Source organism: Pithys albifrons, chromosome 11 (genome assembly GCF_047495875.1).
Source record: "Pithys albifrons albifrons isolate INPA30051 chromosome 11, PitAlb_v1, whole genome shotgun sequence".
Lineage (NCBI taxonomy): Eukaryota > Metazoa > Chordata > Aves > Passeriformes > Thamnophilidae > Pithys > Pithys albifrons.
In genome coordinates this window covers 3263976-3285633 of record NC_092468.1, presented here as the reverse complement: position 1 = coordinate 3285633, position 21658 = coordinate 3263976, and the positions used below count along the sequence as shown (strand labels likewise).

Genomic DNA, 21658 nt, shown 5'->3' with positions numbered 1-21658 from the left:
CTCGGTCCGCGGCGGCCGAGCCGTCTAAAGCGTCTCCGAGAGGGGCGGGCATGGTTGTGGGGGGAGTTTAACCTCACCGGGAACGAGGGGCGGGCCGTGGTGGACTCCGTACAGCAAGATGGCGGCGTCCACGTCTTACAACTTCCTCGGGATAACCTGTCACGGGCTGCCCCCGCCGGTGCTGCGCTCAAGGAATGGGGTTCTCAGGCTTCGTCCCGCAGCCTGGCCCCAGCCGCGGCCCCGCCGCCGCCCCCCGCGCCCCGCGCCCCTCTCCGTACGGCAACATGGCGGCCCCCATAGCGCGGAGGGACAGGCACAGCTCGCGGAGTGTGACGAGCCCACCGGCAGCCAATCGGCACAGAGGCCGGCGGCGAGCGGCGCTGCCATTGGTCGGTTGCGGCGCGTCGCTCCGGCGGCCGCGCAGGGCGTGAGTGTCGGCGCGGCCGCAGCCTCGGCGGGGCCGCCATGGACGCAGGTGGGTCCGGCCCGGCCTGGCCTTGCCCCGGAGTGGCGGCTGCTCCCCCGCGGGACCCCCCTGGCACGGCACGACCTGCCCGGAGGGCGGGGGGAAAGGCGCCGCTCGCGGCCCAGGGCACGGCCCTGAGGGGCTCGGCCGCCCCTCGGCGGGGCGCGGGACAAGGCGGTGGCTCCGCGGCCGGCGGGGTCTGGCGGCGGGTCCGTCCTGTCCCCCTCGCAGCCCCGCTGCTGCCGCCCGGGTCGGGCTGCCCGCGGGCAGAACCGGAGCAGGGCTGTGCTCCTGTGCTCCGCTCCCCGTGAGGCCCGGAGGGGCGAGAGGGCGGCGTGGGGGTGAGGATGGAGGGGGCTATCGAGGGGGTAAGGAGGTGTCGCCCAGGGGTGAGGGGCGACTCAGCCGCTCATCAGCCTCCCCGAGCTGTTTGCGGTACAGATCTTTGCTCTCCTACAGGGGAAGGTGAATATAAGTTTGTGGCTCCGGTGCTAGGACTCGCTGCCTTCCAGCCGTGGTGTAGTAGCAGCTTCCACCCCCCTCGGCAGAGATAAGCGCTGTTCCATCCCAACAGGCGCTTCCCTGCGCTCCGCGGGCTCCTCCTCCGCTGCTCCCGGCCCTCTGCTCGTCTGTCCCGGCTGGTTTCGTCCTTGGTGCTGCTGTTGGCAGCGTCCCGGCTCTGCCGGAGCGTCCTTGGATCCAGTGTCACCCCTGGGAACAGGACGCGTCCCAGTGAGGGAACTTGCACGCCCTGAGCCGGGAGATGTGTTTGCTTTCCCTTGGTGTGATGGTTACAAGGGAAGAAAAGCCTGGCTGTGGTGGACAGTGGGCTGGGGGTCCTCTCTGCAAAGTGGAGGGTCTCTGACTCAGCCCCTGGTGCCCAGCCCTGCTCTGGGTCTCCTCTCTGCAAAGTGGAGGGTCTCTGACTCAGCCCCTGGTGCCCAGCCCTGCTCTGGGTCTCCTCTCTGCAAAGAGAAGGGTCTCTGGCTCAGCCCCTGGTGCCCAGCCCTGCTCTGGGTCTCCTCTCTGCAAAGAGGGGGGTCTCTGGCTCAGCCCCTGGTGCCCAGCCCTGCTCTGGGTCTCCTCTGTGCAAAGAGGGGGATCTCTGGCTCAGCCCCTGGTGCCCAGCCCTGCTCTGGGTCTCCTCTGTGCAAAGAGGGGGGTCTCTGGCTCAGCCCCTGGTGCCCAGCCCTGCTCTGGGTCTCCTCTCTGCAAAGTGGAGGGTCTCTGACTCAGCCCCTGGTGCCCAGCCCTGCTCTGGGTCTCCTCTCTGCAAAGAGGGGGGTCTTTGGCTCAGCCCCTGGTGCCCAGCCCTGCTCTGGGTCTCCTCTCTGCAAAGTGGAGGGTCTCTGACTCAGCCCCTGGTGCCCAGCCCTGCTCTGGGTCTCCTCTCTGCAAAGTGGAGGGTCTCTGACTCAGCCCCTGGTGCCCAGCCCTGCTCTGGGTCTCCTCTCTGCAAAGTGGAGGGTCTCTGACTCAGCCCCTGGTGCCCAGCCCTGCTCCCAGGACACTCAGGGACATGACAGGCAGACTCTTTGCTCTGGGTCTCCAAGGAAGCACCATTCTCCAGCTGACTTGCTACCCTGGTTTTCTCTTAACTGCTTATTGGTTCTCAGATAACCAGGATTTACCTTGTTTGAAAGATTAAAAGATTTAATCTTTTGTCTGCAAAGGCCAGAAGGAAGGGTACCAGCTGTTTGGTGGTTTTCAGCTATGAGTTTTACTAATGTAGTAAATTTACCCTCTTTTTTGAAATGTTCCACTTTGAGTAGTGTTCCTGCTCTTTGTAACAGCTGAGGGAGAGGATCTTCCCCCTCATTTCTGATTCTTTCTTGGTGCTGTTAATTGGAGGCCAAAGGATTTGGGGAGGAGTGAGAATGAAGCCTCTGCAGAGAATGGGGGAGCCTCAGGAACAGTTTGGGAAGGGAGGGGTGTGGCAAAGCCTGGTTTTCCTTCAGTGTGATGCTCAAACCCTCAGCTTCAGTATTTTGTGTGAGAAGGTTTTCAGCAGGCAGGCTGTGACCAGCTGGTTGGTGCTGGGCTGAACATCCGCTGTTCTGCTGGTGAAACCACGAGGAAAATCACCTGCTGTGTTTCTGTTTGAGTCACCCAAGGCTTGACTTGTTGTTTGTTCCCAGAGTTGATGGAGAAACAAAAGGCTCTGGCTGAGGTGAGGCAGAGGGAGCTGGTGGCTGCTGGGGCTCTGTACCTGCTGAGAGCACAGCTCTGGCCCCAGCACCACTCAGGGGCTGCTCCTGCCCCTCCCTGTGTGCCTGGGACAAGGTGGGATAATGTTTTTAGCTCGAGTGATTCACTGTGCAGCTTAAGAGTATAAGAAGGGAGGGAAAATTTCACCCTCTGCCCTAATTCTGTGTATTTAGTTCTTGTGCTGTGTCAAGATGTGTTCTTATGAGGAAAGGCTGAGAGAGCTGGGGGTGTTCAGCTGGAGATGAGAAGGCTCCAGGGAGACCTGAGAGCCCCTTCTAGTGCCTGAAGGGACTCCAAGGAGGGACTTTGGACAAAGGACTGGGGGGACAGGACAAGAGGGAATGGCTTCCCACTGCCAGAGGCCAGGGATAGATGGGATACTGGGAAGGAATTCTTCCCTGTGAGGGTGGGCAGGCCCTGGCACAGGTTGGGCAGAGCAGCTGTGGCTGCCCCATCCCTGGGAGTGTCCAAGGCCAGGTTGGACAGGGCTTGGAGCAACCTGGGACAGTGGGAGGTGTCCTTGCCCATGGCAGGGGTGGGACTGGTTGAGCTTTAAGGCTCCTTCCAACCAAACTATTCTGGGATTCTGTGATGCTACAGAGCTTTTTAATAACCTCACACAAACCCGTGTTTAGTAAACTGCTGTTCAAGGTCACTGTTATTGCAGGCACGTGCTGGGTGTGTCAGGGTCTGGTTCCTGGCTCTTCATCCAGGGTGGGTGTTTGTGATACAGCCTCTTATCTGGTGACTTGCACAGAAGTGGAGGAGAACTCAAATGTTTGGGCTTAATGCTGGTGTTTAATGTAGTTTTGTGTGCCTTTGCCACTTAACTCCTTTAATAGAGGTGTTTTCTGCTGTGGTGTTTTTTCCCAAATCCAGGCCAGGGACTTGGAGCAACCTGGTTTAGTGGAAGGTGTCCTGGCCTGTGGCAGGGGATGGAACTGGATGGTTTTTATAGTCCCTTCCAATCTAAACCATCCTGTGATTCTGTAGGGTTGTGTACAAAGCTTTGCCTTTTCTACTGAGGCTTTCTGGGGTGAGAAGGTGTTCTGCAGGTCCCATGGGTGATGTGCCCATGGGGCAGAGATCCAGAGGGCCTCACACCATTCCCAGTGTGTCCAAGACTCCTGGAAAGCAAGGCTGCCTTCCTCAGGGTGAGTTGTGCAGGGCTGGCACTCTGCTTTTTAGCTGCAGATCCATGTGAAGTTGAACTGTTGTGTTTGATGTGCAGTGGCTGCACATCTTTCCCTGCAGGAGCTGCTGCTCTGCTGTCCTGGCTGCTCAGAGGTTGGTAATTAAAACAGACCGAGGGCTTTCTGAAGGTGAAGTTTCAGAGCATTGCCTGAGAAATGTGCTGATCTCACCCGGTTTCTGCAGCTCTGAGAGGAGCAGCTTCAAACAGCATTTCTGCTTGGGGAATTTCCAGGTTTATTTCTTTCCAGACCCTTTGTCTGTAAGAGGGAGAGAAAGGCTCCTGTGCATCCTGTGATGCTCTTTGTGCCTCTGCCTGACTTGTTTGGGTCCCACTGGCTCATGTTTAGACCATCTGGGCAATAGCACAGGGCACAGAGTTTGCAAAGTGCTGGGGCACGTGAAGGTGGGTGCTTGTAAAGGAAACAATGACCTCAAGCCTTGTGGGGAATTTACTGCTCCCATCACAACGTCCTTGATACTAACTGGGAGCAATCACTTGAATTTTCCTTCCTGCAAAGGGGAAACCTGAACTCCTGCATTTAGCAGTTGTGCCTTTTCAAGTGTTTTCTCCCAAAATACCAGCATGGCACTAATGTCTGAGTGCACCTTTGGGATGCACAGCTGGACACACACAGCCAGGTGTTGGGGACTCTTGTCCCAGTTGTGCAGAGTCATGGCACGTGTGCTGCATTCCCTGGACACACAGCTGGTCCCCTCTGCCTGCTGAGCCCTTCCTTTCTGAGCTCTGATGGAAGGATTCCAGCAGCTCCTTCCAGCTGCTGATCCTTGCTGGAAAGGATCCTTATGCTCAAGACCTGCTTGGTGCCCTGCAAAATGTGGGGCTGCAGAGGTTGTGACATTTGAGCAGGGAAGGGAATGTTGCTGAGAAGAAGAAAGAGGGATGGTGGGTCGTTTGATGGTTCCTGTGCAGCACCTTCTTTCAGTCACTTTCTTATTTGAGCCTCCTGACAGAAAACTGGATACATGGCAAGCTGGAGAACTGACAAACCACAAAATATTCCTTGGAGCTTTAAAACCTTCCTGAGATCTTTAGGTTTTATGTTGAAATTGTATCTATTATCTTTATGAATCTGGAAATTGGTAAACTTTGGGTGGTAGATGGGAAAGAAATCCTTGATTTCCCTGCTAAACTTTGTTAAAAGAGACTGCAGTAATTTGCTGGGAATTGCTTGGCTTGGCTTGCTGAGGAGTCACATCATGGGCTGGGAATGGGAATGTGTACCCTGTGCTATCCTAAATATGCCTGAAACAGTCTGAGGGACTAATTCACACCTTCTCATCTTTTGGACTGGAGATAAGGCAGAGTCTGCTGCAAAATTCGATTTAGGATCCTGTTGTCATCTCTGTTGCTGAAGTTCTGCTTAAACAGTCCCTGGTCTTAATGATGGTGCGTTGCTGCTGCTACTCAAGTGTTTTGTTGGACGTTTGGGATTGGAATTCCAGGTCAGAGAGCACAGGGGCAGAAGGCTGATGAGATACCTACAGGAGACCAGTGTCTTGTGTAGCACCAGGTGACTCCTGGCAAGCCAAAGACAAGATTTGCACCAAGGAGGGGAGTGTGTTTCCCAGAGAATGGGCCAGACAGGAGCTTTTGGCTGTGTATTCCCTTGATGTGTTTGAAACTGAGTTCACATTACCACAGATTTTATTGAGAGAGAGATTTTCTATCGCTGCTTTAATAGTTACAGAAGAGTCTGGATTAGGCTCTGCTAAAATCTTTTGAGGTGGTTTGTTAAAGAATTGACACCTACCAAATCAGGTGGTTCATTTCCAGCATTCCCAGGATACTTTGAAGTGCCTGATAGCCCAAAACTAGTGGAGCACAGTTCATCCAAATCTCCTGGTTTTGCCTCTTTGTTGCCTGTGCCTTGTGCACGACAGCTCAAGCTGCCCTGATCCAGCCTGTGCTGCTGGATTCTGCCATGATCCTGGAAGAGGATGGATATTTAGGCTCTGATGGATGCCATGCTGTGAAGGGAACCAGGAAAAGAGACAAGGTTTGCTTGCCACCTGTGGATGAGCACACCTGCACAGCTCTGCATTCCTCACATCGTGGGTGACACCTGTACAGGCTTCTGCTGTTATTGCCTCCTGAGGAGGGGCTGAGCAAGGTTTAGTTCCCATCTTATCTGTGTTTTGTGTGTCCTTCCCTCAAAATTCAAGATTTTAACCACTTGGCTTACTGGAAAAGAGACCCTGGACATTGAGGCTGTGGGGGAGTGAGTTCCAGGGCCACAGCAGCTCAGAGTCTGTAGCTTTGTCTGGTTCTTAAAACACAAGGAAAAGCTATGAAAGCTCTGCATTTTCTCCTTCCTCCTTCCAGCTACTCTGACCTACGACACCCTCAGGTTCGAGTATGAGGATTTCCCTGAGACCAAAGAACCTGTCTGGATCCTGGGCCGGAAATACAGTGTTTTTACAGGTATTTGGTAGGGATAATACAACCTTCTAGTGCTCCAGATGACTTTGTTAGTGTTGCACTTGGGTTTTAACTGCCAGGCCTCTGTCTGTGTTGCCGTTTCTGTGGACTCTGGAATATTTTTGTGCAGAAAGTTGCCATAAAATAGTTACTGGGGCATGTAATGAGTGCTGGGTGGTAGAGGCAGGGGCTGCTCAGGGGAAGGAAGATGGTTTGTCTCCTCACAATTTGCCTGTGGCTGCAGTCTCCTTGGGTTCATTGCAGTTATTTGGGGGGAAAAGGAAGTTTTTTCTGCACAGCAGCACCGCTCTGTTCCTCAGCCAGTTGCTGCTTCTCTGGACATGCAGCCTGTGAGGAGCAGATGCTGCTGTCCTTAGGGAGAGTGAGTGAGTGGGAGGTGGGTTTGGTTGTGCTGCTGCCACCCTCACATGTGCCTTTCCATGCTGAACACTTTGCAGAGAAGGAAGAGATCCTGTTGGATGTGACCTCTCGGCTGTGGTTCACCTACAGAAAGAACTTCCCTGCTATTGGTACGTACTGTGGAGACATCCTGGAAATGGTCATCATCTGGTTATCCCTGACAAAACACAAACACAACATCATTTCCATTCATAAGAATCTGAAATGTGCTTCATTTAGTTGCTTGGACAGACTTTTTGCTTATCTGATAACGAGAATTCCTCATGCCCTTGGTTATGTTACAGCAGTGGGTTTAGAAAGAACATAAGGAGAATTTGGGAAGCCTGCTCTTTTTTTATGCAGCATGGGAAGATTTTTGTACTTCATTATGTCCTAGTGTGAAATATTACTGAATAATGGTCTTGGGCTTGGAGTGGATTAAAATAATGCAAGCTAGAGATAGCAAAATTGCTGCTTTTGTGCATCTGCTCTAGACTGTGTGTAGGGTTTTGTTTGTGTGTGTGGTTTTTAAATGCCTGAAGTGTCTGTTACCCACAGGAGCTGTAGTGATATGGGGAATATTTCCCAGAGAACTCCAAGAAGGATGTCTCAGTTTTTTAAGACACTCTGCATGGCCTTTTCTGAGGTTTAGTTTTGTGTTCTGGGTGCAAGGTGTATCAGAAGAGATCCAAGAGCAGGCAAATGGTATTCCAAGCCCAACCCATGTCCCCTCTTGTCAGTGTCATCTCCAGCAGTCAGTGGGGAAGGAATATGGCTCGAGGTTGGAAACAGACTTCTTGGTAACTGGTCCTTCTGGCTTGTGTTGTTCTTTCCCTGCTGGGAAACCCTCTGCCTCTCAAGCTCTGAGACATCTTTGAAGCAGTTTAGTTCCTTTAAATTCATGTTTGTGCACCATAGTTAAACGTGTTTCAGACTGAAGGGTTAGCACTTGCTGAACTGGCTTGGAGACACAGTTGAGGTTTTGTGAGTCATTAAAGGCTGTGGGACAAAGACATGCACCATTTTCTGAGTCATTTCCCATTTACAGAATAAATATGATTTGCATGTATACAGTAAATCTGCTTTAGTATTTTTTTCTCCCAGTCATCCCTGTTACTGTTTGTCACTTCCCTCTGTGCTTGCCCACTGAAGTGTTGTAAGGGTTAGAGGGCTGTCTAATGCTAATTTTGTAAAACATTACCATTCTTGGAAGTTGTGTGTGTTATAAATTACTGGTGAAATTACAGAAGTCAGCTGCTGACCAACCTGAAGTTGATTGAGTAGTTCTCTGGGTGATTTTTCTCCCTGTGCAGAGCAGTTGTTCTGGCAGCTGTGTGCTTGTGAGACAGCTCACCTGAATATTTTATCTCTATTATTTGTCATAATAGCCAGAGCTGCAGTGGAGAAGCAGCAGTTCCTTTTGGAATGTCTGTCAGGGAAATACTTCCAGCCTTGAGGCCTTTGTCTCAGACTTTCCAGTGTGAGCTAATTATGTGTAGGATGTGTCTTTTTTTCATTGCTGGGGTAGATTGTTGGGTGGTTTTTTTTTTGACCTAACTACATTGTTTACTTAGCCAGTCATTGCTGCTTCTTTTGTAGGAGCTCCCTGGGACTCATTTGGTTTGCATATTGAATTGCCTTTCAAGACAAGGATTACAAGAGTCACCTGTTACAGGCACCTCTGTGTAGAACTGTCTCTGAATTGGGCTGGTGGTCTGCAGCCAGGCTCGGGGGCTGTTGTGCTCCTGGGAAATTCATCTCCTTGTTGGGTTGTTTGGATTTCCCTTGGAAGTTGTTTCCCTTTTCAGCTGGTGTTGGAGGGGTTTGTTCATTTATTTTTAAGGGATGCCATGAAGTTACTCATTGATAGGCAGGTTTGTGGTTCACGGGTTTGGGTGTGTGAGCTAAGCCAGTCCTTGTTCCCTGCCTCATGTCTTGGTGAGAGTGCTGCCTGTGGGGGTGTTCAGCCTGGAGAAGAGGAGGCTCAGAGGTGACCTCAGCACTGTCTGGAACTCCCTGAAGGGAAGTTCTGGCCAGCTGGGGGTTGGTCTCTTCTCCCAGGCACTCAGCAATAGGACAAGGGGGCACGATGGGCTCAAGCTCTGCCAGGGGAAATTGAAGTTGGAGAGCAGAAAGAAATTCTTTGCAGAGAGAGTGCTCAGGGATTGGAATGGGCTGCCCAGAGAGGGGATGGATTCCCCATCCCTGGAGGTTTTTCAACTGAGCTTGGCCGTGGCACTGAGTGCCATGATCTGGTAAAGGGACTGGAGTTGGACCAAGGGTTGGACTCGATGATCTGGGAGGTCTTTTCCAACCCAATCCATTCTGTGATTCTGTGCAGGCTCACTGTGCTTGCATTCCTGTCCCTCCTGGCACCCCCATTCACCCCGTTTATTCTCTGCCTGGTTTGCAGGAGGCACAGGCCCCACCTCTGACACGGGCTGGGGCTGCATGCTGCGCTGTGGCCAGATGATCTTCGCCCAGGCCTTGGTCTGCAGGCACCTGGGAAGAGGTAAAGCAGCCCACACTGACCTCTGGGGCTGTGCTGCCTCAGTGCAGCCCTTGGAAGGACAGACATGACAAGGGCACAGCTGGGAATTGCTGTGAGGGCTCTGATTTTTTCTTCAGTCTTCTCAAGTACAGGGCTTTGGGGAGAAGAGTCTCCTGGGAACTCTCCATCAGGTTTTCCCTGTTTTCTCCAGCTCTACATAGACATTTGTGCTTTATGGTGGTTTTTTTTTTGTTTATCTGCTTTTCTGTGGGTGATATTTCTTTATCCCAGCTGTGAGAATGCTTTCTGTTCTTTTAAAATAAGTCCTTTACTGTTGGGAATATCTCAGATGTGAAATAGTAAGATAAAAACATGAAAATCATGTCAGTTGAAAGAGAATTTTAGCTTGCAGCCTCTAGTTGCTAATAAGTACCATGCTTTGTTTCATATATCCCATTTTCTGTCTTAGACTGGAGGTGGATAAAAGGGAAGAGGCAGATGGATAATTACTACAACGTTCTTAATGCCTTCATTGACAAAAAAGACAGCTACTACTCCATTCACCAGATAGGTAAGAGGAAAGAAATGCTCAGAAGTAGCAAATGGAGTAAGGAAGGATCTCAACTTGATATAAAACTCCCTGAAAAATAAAAGAGAAGCAGCCTGTTCCAGGGTTTTCTCTGGGGTGTCAAGGTACTCATAGCTTCAGTCACCAACTCAGGTTACAGGGGTGGTGTGATCAGCCCAAGTGAAGCTTCTTCTGAGGCAACACTGCCCTTTGAACTTCTGTGCTGCAGCATTTTGGGGGATGGATTTGCTTTACAGTCCTTCAGGATGTGCTTCTCACCCCCACCTACACCAAGATACTTCACAGAAAGGGAGACTGTGCTGATTTGGGGTTTCCAAGTGAGAATTCTTCCCTGTTAAATACAAGCCTGCTGAGGGAAGGGGATGCAGTGTGAGGGAAATGACTTACTGAATCTCTTTTTTTTCCCCTTGTGCTGCAGCCCAGATGGGAGTCGGAGAGGGAAAATCCATAGGCCAGTGGTATGGCCCCAACACGGTCGCACAGGTGCTCAAGTAAGGGCTGATTCTTTCCTTCTCCCTGTCAAACCAGGCCCTGGGGTCATCTGGGGTGTGGTACCTCAGAGCTCACAGGGTTCTGCCTCCAGTAATACCCCCCTCCTCTCACCATTCTCCCCTCATGTTGGTGCATGAGCATGAATAGGCTGGAATTGCCTAAAAGCAGCTTTCCCAGCTCAGGCCATGTGCTGAATTAGCCTAGGCTTTGGGACAGTTGATCAGGAGATAATATGCTTTTATTTCACTTACTACTTCTAAGGCTGTCTCACTCTCTGGTAACCAGCAGATAGGGAATTTCCCTTGGACATTGCATCAGGGCTCATGTACTTTGTGTCTGCTGAGGGGTAGATTCCCAGGTGTAATCCAATTTATTCTTCAGTCAGTAATGAAGCCCACAACTCTGCCTGCATCAAAGCACACTTAGAGTGTAATTGATTACACCAGTCCCTCCTAATCCAGTTTCTCCTCTCTGATACCCCACAATCTTTGTCTTCTAGTTGTACTAATGCTTTCTTACTTATTTGTTTTTAATTTTCCTATAGAAAACTTGCAACTTTTGATACGTGGAGTTCCCTGGCAGTACATATAGCCATGGACAACACAGTAGTGATGGAAGAAATCTGTAAGTACCACACAGAGGTAGATTGTGGTGTATCCTCTGGCAGCAACGAGCCAGAAAAAAGCTGGAGAGCACAACAAGCACGAAGTGCATGTTCTGTCTTGGAGAATTCTGCCTTGTGAGGGTGGGGAGCCCCTGGCACAGGTTGCCCAGAGAAGCTGTGGCTGCCCCATCCCTTCACTTTGTTCAAGGCCAGGTTGGACAGGGCTTGGAGCAATGTGGTCTAGAGGAGGTGCCTGTGGCAGGGGGGTAGAATTGGATGAGCTTCAAGGCTCCTTCCAACACTCACCATTCTGTGATCTGTGAAAGCTATGGTCAGGCATGCTGAAAACAGGTGAGAATTGCTGTTTTAGGCCAAGGAAAGCTCTTGTTTGCTTTTGCTTCATCTGATAAAGCCTCTGGATCTGGAAAGGTTTGCTGACCTTCAGACAATAAGTGGGAGCTGCTTGGAAGGCAGTGTCAGGCTTGTTTATGGCCACAAGTAGCAAGCAGTAAATGGCTGCTTCCTCACTCAAATAATGGGTAGGAATATCTGCTGTTAGGCAGGGTAAAAAAACAAGAACAGATCACTGAAGAGGAAAGTGGACAAAATTGATGAGGGGGAGGATAAGAGGAAATCTGTCTCTCGACTGAATCTGTCACCATTTTAAGGAGTGTTCACTCATGGTTCCTTTTTCCCCCTTTTTTTTCTGTTTGTTTGGTTGGTTTTTTGTGCATCCTGCCCACAGCTCTGGAGGCTGAGCAGCTGTTAGTGCCCATCCTGAGCCTGCCTGCTCAGGCTGGAGTGCTACAGTAACCAAAGCTGAGTCCCTGCACTGGTGTTGCTGCACCCCTGCACAGCCCTGGCCTCACCAGCCCTTGCCCTGGCTTGGTTTAGGCCATCTCCTGAGGCAAGGAGCTCACTCAGCACAGCCCTTGCAGTGTTTCTGCCAGGGGAGTGCTCTGGAACAGTAGGTGCAATGCTCTGGGGAATGCTGGAGCTGGGGCAAGGTTACAGGTGAGGCTGTGGCAGGCATCATTTAGGCTTCTTGGCTGCCACAGAGGCAGAATCAATTACCAGGCAATTTATCCCTGGAGTGCAGGATGATCACTTTACAAAGCTCCATCTCTTGTGAGGTAGTCTCAGTGAAATCTGCCTGAGAAGTGCCTGTCTAACCTTAGCTGAAGGTACATGCTGATGCCCTTGGCTTAAACAAGGGCCAATTTAAAAACAGCAGTTGGATTTATCTTTCATCTTTAGCCTGAAAACATCACCTCTAGGGCTGAAGGATGCTGGCTGCAGGCTTGGTGTGCTGCAGGCTCTGTTTATGTGGCACTGGCTGTTCAGCACTGTCACTGCTTCAGGTGCCCTGTCCCTGTAGCTTGTCATGGGCAGGGCATATGTGCTTGTCTTCCTCAAATGTGCATCATAACATACCTGTTCAGGGCCTGAAAGTCACTGTGTGAGTGGATCTGTAGGTTTGTGGTAGATCCCTTGTGCCCCAAACATTGTTGATAGAAGTCATGTTGTTTTATACATACTTTAATTGAGGCACAGATACGGTTCAGCCAAAGGTTTACAGGAAATGCCTTTTGCTACAGCAGTGAAGAAACATCCACCTTTATGCCTTCTGAGTCAGTGTTCCATCAGAAAGGGGCTCTCAGGTGGGCATTGGAGGATCTTGTGCATCAGAGAATCCAAGGCAGTAAAGGCAGTTCTTGACAGCAGCAGCCACAGCAGGAGAGTTGTTGTGTCACATCTGTTGGAAAATGTTTGCAGTAAATGGTTTGGATCCAGCTGGGAAGCTTTAGGCAGGTTCTGCCATGCTGTGCCACCACAGCACTGCAAAGCCTGCCAAAGCCCAAGGTGGATTTGGTCTATGCCAGGCTCTCTGCTGCCTAAACTGGAGTTAATTATGTTCACAACACAGCGCAGGTTTGCCAGGTGCTTTGCCTGATGAGGAAACCTGCAGTGACACCCCATTCAGCAGCTGATTTCAGATCATCAGGACAGGCAGCAGACTGCAGCAAAGAACCTGCTCTAACAGGAGGAATCACTGCAAATAATGACTCCATTTCTTCAGGACCTCTCATAACTGTCTGTGTATGAGATGCACACATAGACCTTCTGCCCTTCTTGAGGGACAACACAGGGCAGAACTGCAAATTTCCATGCAGGTTGTCTCTCCTCCTGAGGCTTTAGATCAAAGTCCTATTTATTCTAAGTTTGGGTGTAACATTGTCCTCGTTTAGCTGGGTTTGAAGCTCTCAGTAGTGAAAAAACATCACGCTGAAACAGCTGGTGATGAAGGTGTTTGTTTACATTGTGTCCTACCTGCTTAAGTGTCCTGGCATTCAGTTTAGGCCAGGAATAAACGAAATAAGCCTCTGGCATTTTGTGTAATTGCCATGTCTTCGTGATCAAAGTGCTGTGGGTTTCTTTGGGGTTTGAGGGTTTTTTTCACACACCCAGCAAGTAATGAAATTGGTCAGTGAGACAGGTAGGCTTGGAGTTGTTTCTGGACCAGAATTTACATAACCCGGGTGCATTACAGCCTGGCTGTGTGTTTGTCAAGCCTGCTGAATGAGGATGCAGAGTGCTTATGTCATGTGTATGCCCCGAGGATTTCTGCTGCCCCATATCTTAAATTCATGCTAGAATTGCAGAGCTCAATGATCCTCCTGCTTGAGGTCTGTAAAGTAGCTGCTGAATGATCCCCAGTAAAATTTGTGAAGGTTAAAGACTTTAGGAAACTTTAGAGAACTTAGGAAAATGAAAACTACTCTAGAGAGATGTCATTTTTCTATCTTGCTACAGCACTTAGTTACAGGTGAGCATTTCTCCTGTGTTAAGCCATAACACTGTCCTCATTCAGTTCATTCATGTCCTCCATAAACTCCTCTGGAGTTGAACACTCCAGGCTTTTCTCTTTCTGCATATAAGCTTTGTGAATTCAGCAGTGTTGCCTGACCTCCTAATCAGCTCATCCAACCTTGTTGGCACAGGTGGTTGCTCACCTTCTGGAAGAACTGGCATTTTCAGTGCCCAGCAGGTGGTAGCTGTGAGTACAACATGCTCTGGCATAAACTTGCTGTGAGCTTTGGCTGAAAGGCTGAGTGAGCCCTACCACAGCCCTGCAGGGAGTACACACATCACACAGTCCCAGCAATGCACCTCTGCAAGCTTTTCTTGTTTTTAAGTGCTGCAGACTTTTAGTGAAATAGCAGCTGTCGATCAGAATGACTCAAGGTCTGGAAATGGGGGTGATTCCTGATGCTCTCTGCTCCTGTTCCCTTTCCATAGGGCGGCTGTGCCAGTCCAACCTGCCGTGTGCTGGAGCTGCAGCATGTCCTGCCCTGGAGTCAGACGTGCTCTATAACGGGTACCCAGAGGAACCAGGGCTTAGAGACAGGCTTGTGCTGTGGAAACCACTGGTGCTGCTGATACCTCTCCGCCTCGGGCTCACAGAGATCAATGAAGCCTATATTGAAACACTAAAGGTAGGGGAGCTGGAGCTGAATTCCTGCTGGGGTCCAGGATCCTAATGTGAATTAAGTAATTACTCTGAAGTAATTGTCCTATTTGCAAAATTAAAATGTGTTGAGAGACAACCCATGTCAGAGCTTGGGATACAGGTTCTTTGCAGACTGTAGTTAGGAAAGTAGGGGGGTCTTGGGGAGTTGGGGCTTTTTTAGGTTGCTTTTTTTTCTTCTGAGGATTTTACTTCACAGCTTGGTCTCAGTGTTTAGACAGCACTAACCTGCTGAAGCATTTGTTCAGCACAACTGTACCCTGCTTGGTGGTAGCCTGAGTGTTAGTTAATGCAGTGTGGCACACTCCCCGTGGCTCTGAGGCTGGAGCTGGTGCTGCAGGCTGAGACCAGGAGCAGGCAGGCAGCTGCAGATTGGAGCACTGGGAGGCTGCAGAATTTCAGGTGTGCAGGGTACCTACACAAGACAGGGTACACATTGTCTTGCTGTACTAGTGCTAGCAAGCTCTGAGCTGTACGGGTGACAGAGCTCCAAATTCACCTGAGGGTATTTGCATTAACTCAACAGATTGTGCTTGGATGCTGTGTGTGGATAAGGAACTTAAGCTGTTTCCTGAATGATCATTCCCTCCCAAGAGCACTGTTCCAACCTTATGACAGCTCCAGGGATTTTGCCACTGTCTGCAGCAGAGCCAGGACTTGCCCATACTGAGTGCTGGAGTAGTGCAGCTTCTTCCATTTGGTCTACCCATGTGTTCCTGCCCGCAGTTAAAAGTGTTTTTGAGCTATTTCCATTTTCCTAGAAGGCCCTGTGTTGCAGCCTTCTCCCTTCCTGATGGAGCTTTTCTCCAGAAATGGCTGGGTTTGCTGCTAGAGTTGCTGGTTTTCCACATCCCTGTCCATCTTTCTCACTGCATTTTTGGATGTTTGCCTTTGTTCAGGCCTGCTGTCTCACTGTCTGTCAGCTGTGTGTTTTCTGTGTTGCTTTTCCAGCACTGCTTCATGATGCCCCAGTCCCTGGGAGTGATCGGAGGGAAGCCAAACAGTGCTCATTACTTCATTGGCTATGTAGGTGAGTGCCCAGAGGACTGCAAAGACTGTCCAAGCATCTCCCCCCAGTGCTTGTGGGGTGCACAGCTCTCCTACTTGGCCTGTGGGGCATGCTGCAGGGTTTTCCTTCCCTGCTGGAAGCATGGGAGGCTGCTGTGGGCTGAACCTCTCACCTCATGTAGACTTGAGCAGTGGCCTTGAACTGCCACAGTGTCTAAATCCTGTCTGTAAGAGAGCATAGAACTTGCTTCCTGTGTTCAGAACTGACCTCCCTCTGGGTCTTGGCTGGGTTCAACTGTCCTTTAGGTGACTCTTCCTCAAACTCTACAAACTGTTGTTACTCTTCCTCCTTCCCTCTGTTCTTTTCTCTCTGCCTGAGACCTCAGGTTACTTTTGTTTTAGATTTCTGGGGTCTGGTTGAGCTTACCCGGGATCGTGGAACGGATGAGCAGGAGCAGTACCCAAATATTGCCTTGTGCCTTGATTCCAGTGTGTCACCATGGAGTGGCCACCGTAGTTCTGGCAGCTGGCTCTGTGCCTGGCTGAGAAGCACTTGGGGAAGTGGCTGGAAGCAAAAACTGTCCCTAGAATGTGGGTCCCTCCGTGTGGTTACAAGAGCTGGCTCTGCCATTACCTTCCTGTCTCTATCCTGCCACTTCTCAGAGAGCAGCTTTGACGTGGCTGTTCCTGCTGATGTGTCCTTGGCTGTGTGTGCAGGTGAGGAGCTCATTTACCTGGATCCCCACACCACACAGCCAGCAGTGGAGCCCAGTGACAGCAGCTGCCTCCCAGATGAGACCTTCCACTGCCAGCACCCTCCGTGCAGGATGAGCATCGCCGAGCTCGACCCCTCCATCGCCGTGGTGTGTTCCTGTTCCCCATTCCCCAGGGAGCAGTGCTGGGCTCCCTCTGCTCACAGCTCTCCCCAGGGAGCTGGCAAAGGCAGTGAGGGTGGGCTGGGCACTCTGCAGTGCTGTGCTCTGGTCAAGTGCTGCCCTGGCTTTTGGTGACGTTGGTAAAGCAGCACTTCATGTGGGAAGCTATTGGGGTCACCTCTTAGTCCCGAGCAGGGGCGCAGCGTGGATGGCAGTCAGAAGAGCTCAGGCACAGCTGACATCAGAAGGCTTAGAGCTTAGTTTATTGAAGATAGATAACTGACAGATCCTCATAGCTCATAGTAGAAGTAGTAGTTCCTAGAAGTTTCTATTACATCATCTCACATCCAACATGCTACCACATAATTGGTTAACCAATTCACCTTACATACACCACAGCCTCTCACTGGTCACAAGCCACCACACATACTTCAGGTAGCTCTGCTTTCTTTAAGGTAGAACTCCAAACAGCTTTCCTTAAGGGATGCACTCACTATCACCCCCGACAGGAAGCTGTTTGCCCCAGGGAAGTCCCCCTAGCATGGCAATTAAATGCCATTCCTCATGGGGCTGTGTCCTCTCAGTTTTAGTTTGGGCTTTAATTCCTGTCTTTTGATGGGCAGATCTGACACCATTCCTGAATTCATATGATGATGCACTGTGGCACGTTTTCTGTTGAGCCTAAGATGCCTGTCCTTTGTTTCCATGGGGTTTGTTCCTCCTGGTTTTCCTTCTGCAGTAGAGCAAGTATTGATGATTCCAGCACTTGGACAGCCTGGTCACATCAAGGCTTTGGGGTGTGTTCAGTTTAACAGGGCAGTGTGATGCATGGTTTTAAAGCAAGGTAGTTGGGTGTAGTTGCTGCTCACAACCCTGATCATGTTGCTTGCTGTTAATACAGGGCCTTAACTCTGACATGATCAATTAAAATTGAGAAGGATAAAATATTTTCCTCTTTTTTTCCAGGGCTTTTTCTGCAACACAGAGGCAGACTTTAATGACTGGTGCCAACAAATCAAAAAGGTTTGTGTTCATAGATCTGGTCAGACACTGGAACAGGCTGCCCAGGGAAGGGGTGGAGTCACCATTCCTGGAAGTGTTCTAAAGGAAAGTGGATGTTGCACTTGGGGATGTGGTTTAGTGGTGGGTTAACAGTTGGGTTCGGTGATCTTGAAGGTCTTTTCCAACCTTAATGAGTCTCTGATTCTACTTACACTGAAAGGAATGTCAGGTATTGTCTTGTTTCCAAACCTTTGCACAAAGACCATGTTGTCTGCAGCATGATCCCATTTTAAACCATATTAAAATAGTTTATTAAACTACCAAAGGGAATATAGCTCCTAAATTCTGTTGATGATGCAAGTCAAAGATTTGAAAAGCATTTTTCCAGCTGCAGTGAAGTCCCAAGAGATGGTTATTACCCCCTAAAGAGCACCAGGAGTGGGGTGGTGTTGGTTCTCATGGCTCTGCTCTGTCTCCACAGCTGGCCCTGGTCAGGGGAGCACTGCCAATGTTTGAGCTGGTGGAGCGCCAGCCCTCACACTTCTCCAACCCTGATGTCCTGAATCTCACACCAGGTGAGGCCACGTGGGCAGGGAGAGCTCAGGGTGAGCCAGTCCCTTTGGTTTTCTGGAAATTGTGTGAGATTGCACAGTGATTTCTAATATGTTCCTGCTCGTCCTGGAGTTTGATCTGGAGTTCTTGGATCAGTCTGGTTCTTTGGCTTTCAGCTAAAGGTTTGCAGATCCCACAGTGTCTCAGGGTGACTTAGAATGAATCTGTGTGTGGTGATGGTGACTGAGGAGAATTAAACTCACAGGTTGTCACACCAATGTGAGTCTATAGTTTCTCAATGGATGCCTCAAGGAATTAAAACTGTCTATTGAAAAGGCTGAAAACTGAGCTTTTATATAATGGAAATGGTCCAAGACAGGGCTGGTCACACTTAGTTCCAGCATCAGGCACTCCTTCCTGGCACTGCCAGTGCAAGAAGGAGCAACTGCTGGGCTCCTAATCTTGACTGTCAGGCTCTGCTTATCTTGTTAATAATGTGCACAAACATTGCAGGAGATGAAGAGCCATTGGCAGCTTCTGCCAAGAGTGTGTGTGGGCAAACCCAACCCATCACCAGGCACCTGCTGCCTCCTGGCACCTGCACCCTGTGGTTTCTCACTGTCTCTTTCTGTAACATGAACTTTCAAAGCCTTCCTTACTGCACTGCCCTTCACTGTAAGAGTGCTCAATTCCCTTAAACTGCCATTTGATCCTTGCCTGTCTTGAATTGTCCCTAATTGCTGCCTTTTCTATTCTAAAAATGTTTTTGTAGTGGACTACTTGTCCTTCTCCCTCTTCCCTGACCTGTAGAGCCTCTCCCACCTGCCATGGCCATTCCATTTCACTCACTCCTGTCCCTCACTAGAAGGAGTAATTGAACTTATAGCCCCTTCCAGTGCCTAAAGAGGCTCCAAGGGAGCTGGAGAGGGCATGCAGTGACAGGACAAGGGGGAATGGCTTCCCCCTGACAGAGGGCAGGGTTAGATGGGGTATTGGGAAGAAATTCTTCCTTAAGGTGCTGACACACTGGCACAGGGTGCCCAGAGAAGCGGTGGCTGCCCCATCCCTGGAAGTGTCCAAGGCCAGGTTGGACAGGGCTGGGAGCAACCTGGGACAGTGGGAGGTGTCCCTGCCCATGGTCTTCAAGGTCACTTCCAGCACAAACCATTCTGGGATTCTGTGACTGTCCTGCCTGGGTTAATACAGGTTTCTCCTTTACTTCCCCAGTTTGCCTGTTGTTCTCACCTGAATTTCCCCTGTGCTAAAGTTGCTTCCCATTTAGGTGTGAGCTCCTTCCTCACTATGTGTTGGAAGGATGGGCAGGAGGGATCCACTTTCCTTTCCTCACAAAATGGACTGTTCTAATTGCTTTTGGGAGAGTGGATGTTGTGTAATTACATTCCCTAACAGTTGTACCAAAGGTAACTACAGCAGAAATTATTTTCTAATACATGGGGGCAAATGTGTCACTTAACTGGGCCAGAAATCTTCCTGGATATTAGTCCAGACCTGGGCAAGTTCTCCTATTTGCAGCCTCTTAAGGCAGAACAGTCTCCTGCTAATGCAGAGCTGGGGCACAGGAAGGTTGTGCTGAGCAGTCACAGCAGAGTTGTTTGTGGGATCTGTCAAAGGTGACACACTTCTGTGCTCCATATAATTCTCTCCAGTGAATTTTCCATGCCATTGACATGTTCTCATCCCTGCTCAGAGCCTTCACTCAGGTGTGTCACTGAGCCTTAGAACTTGTGGGCACTTGGCACTCAAACTGTGATGCCCTCCAGCTGCTGGTCTGGCAGTCAGGGCAGCCCAGGGACACAGTGCTTCCTTCTTCTCTTCCAGACTCCTCGGATGCCGACAGATTGGAAAGGTTCTTTGACTCAGAAGATGAAGACTTTGAAATCCTGTCCCTTTGAAAACAAATAGGAAACTGACTCTGCAACTTTGTGTATGTGTGGGGAGAAGGGGGGAGGGAAGCTCCTTGGAGAGCCTGGGGCTACCGGTTTTCATGGGCGCTTGCTGCCATCCCTGCCTCTTGTCCATCCCGGCATTCCGTGCGGCCTCGGAGCAGACGGTGGGATGAAGAACCAAGTGGGTGTTACAGCCTTACTGGCTGCAGTCAGAACTTCTCAGCAGCAAGCAGTTGCTGGAAGTGGATGCAGTGGTGCTTAGGAGTTCAAAGCCTATCTGTTACATCAGCAGGTCAGCTGGGCCTTCCAGGGGAGGCACGGGAATCATTAGAGCGCCAGATCCTTCCGTGGGGATGCCCTGATGAAGCTTAAGTAGGGCCCACCTGTCGTTTTGCAGGAGAAATGTCCAGTTAATGCCTTTAGCAGCTTCTCTTCTCACTGGCCAACCTGGACTGTAGCTCACAATGCCAAGGAACAGCAAGCCACATCCCACAGACAGCCGTGAAGCCTCCGGAGTGCAGATCCCTATGGTACAACTCCTGTTCATGCTCTGTGGGACACAGCGCTCCCTCTCCTGCTCACACCCTCTGGAAAGGGCACTGAGGGACTTCAAGTGACTGGGAATTCAGTAAGCTGTCTGGGGAAGCTGAGCTGCTGGGGAGGAGCATCTCAATCCCAGTTTAAATAACAGCAGGAAGAATGGAAGAATGGAAAAATGTGTGTGTTGCTCAGTGAGTCAATCTGTGTGAAATCCAGTGAAATAATCTCTACAGCAAGTACCTTCAGGGAAGCTGCTTTGAGCAGAAAACTGGATTCCATAGACCTGGAAAAAAAAAATGGAGTCCCAGCTGGGAGAGGGAAAACAGGACAGCAGAGATCTGCCAGGCTCCTGCCTGTGCCCCAGTATGGTGGCACAGTGTCTGTGGAGTTAATCCTGTTGTACCAAAAATGTGAGCTGTGAAACTCAAGGTGCCCCTGGGGCATAGATCAGCATTTCCTCCAGCTACTCCTGTCAGACATTCCCTTTCCAAAGCAGAAGAGATGCCTGAAGGTCAAGCAGGATTCCCAGCTGTTGGTACCCTGCCTCACACCCTGCAGAGTGTGCACAGGAGCCAACCTGGAGAAACCCCTGTCAGGTAATCATCCCAAAAGGGCAGAATGCCTTGAGAAGGTCCAGTGATACAGGAAATTTTAGCTGCTTCAAGATGGTACTCTGCCTGGGGACCTTCTCCACACAGAGAAAGGTGGAGCAGAGCTGTCTCCACACAAACTGCAAGAGGAGTTGCTGCTGTAGTTCCTTGGTGCACACTGCACCCTCTGCACAAGGCTCTGCTGGGTGCCTTCAGGTTTGGAACCTGTCAGATGATGGTGTTGTGCCCAAGGGTAGTGCCTCCTGGCTAGAAATGACCCATTTCCCCCGTGAGTGACCTACTGATGCTCTAACTGTCCCTGTGCTATCCGAAAGCAGAGGTTTGAACTGGGAACCACAATGCTTCTGTCACTAAATTATTATTTGCTGCTTTCTGCCTGCTTCTCCTCTTCTCTCATGTAGTCAGGGGAAGAGGCAGCAGAGGAAGTGGGGCTGTGCTCCATTCATCTGCTTTCAATTTCTATCTGAATAAACAGATCTAAAATCTTTGCCTGTCCTGATGTCCTTGCAGGAGTTGAAGGAGGTGGTGGGTGGTATCCAGGGGCCCTGCAGTGCAATGGGGAATGCTGTAGCCTGTTTGAATAACAGTTTCTTGTGTTTTGTCATGCAACAGCAGGACTCAGAACTTTAACTGGAGGGCTGTGTACTCTGTGGGCATGGGCAGGTCCTTTTCACTGAGAATTCAGCACAGAGGACACATCTCCCTCTTGATTTGTACACCAGAAGAGTCAGTACCTAAAGGAGTTCCAAGA

At 50.3% G+C, this 21658-nt stretch overlaps 1 protein-coding gene across 3 annotated transcripts; it reads left to right on the top strand.

Moving 5' to 3' along the window:
• Positions 1-407: 407 nt before the first annotated feature.
• ATG4B (autophagy related 4B cysteine peptidase) lies at positions 408-21394 on the top strand. 3 transcript variants are annotated; one of them, XM_071566217.1, is made up of 14 exons: positions 2169-3828; positions 6213-6311; positions 6767-6838; positions 9121-9219; positions 9668-9769; positions 10206-10278; positions 10824-10903; positions 14184-14380; positions 15364-15442; positions 16138-16283; positions 17262-17318; positions 17779-17872; positions 19689-19794; positions 20154-21394. In XM_071566217.1, exons 1-13 carry the CDS (start codon positions 3735-3737, stop codon positions 19760-19762), a joined length of 1266 nt encoding a protein of 421 aa, XP_071422318.1. In that variant the 5' UTR covers positions 2169-3734; the 3' UTR covers positions 19763-19794; positions 20154-21394. The 3 variants fall into 3 exon arrangements, with proteins under 3 accessions (XP_071422319.1, XP_071422318.1, XP_071422317.1); XM_071566218.1 differs by lacking the exon at positions 2169-3828 and adding an exon at positions 408-475 and having other exon boundaries at positions 19689-21394; XM_071566216.1 differs by having other exon boundaries at positions 2170-3828; positions 19689-21394.
• The last annotated feature ends 264 nt before the right edge of the window (positions 21395-21658 follow it).

Excerpts from the sequence above, each read along its gene's own strand:
- ATG4B (XM_071566217.1), top strand. The coding sequence starts at position 3,735 with ATGGGTGATGTGCCCATGGGGCAGAGATCCAGAGGGCCTCACACCATT. Across the intron at positions 6,839-9,120 it reads AAAGAACTTCCCTGCTATTG|GAGGCACAGGCCCCACCTCT; the intron begins GTACGTACTGTG and ends CCTGGTTTGCAG. Across the intron at positions 17,873-19,688 it reads TGTCCTGAATCTCACACCAG|ACTCCTCGGATGCCGACAGA; the intron begins GTGAGGCCACGT and ends CTTCTCTTCCAG.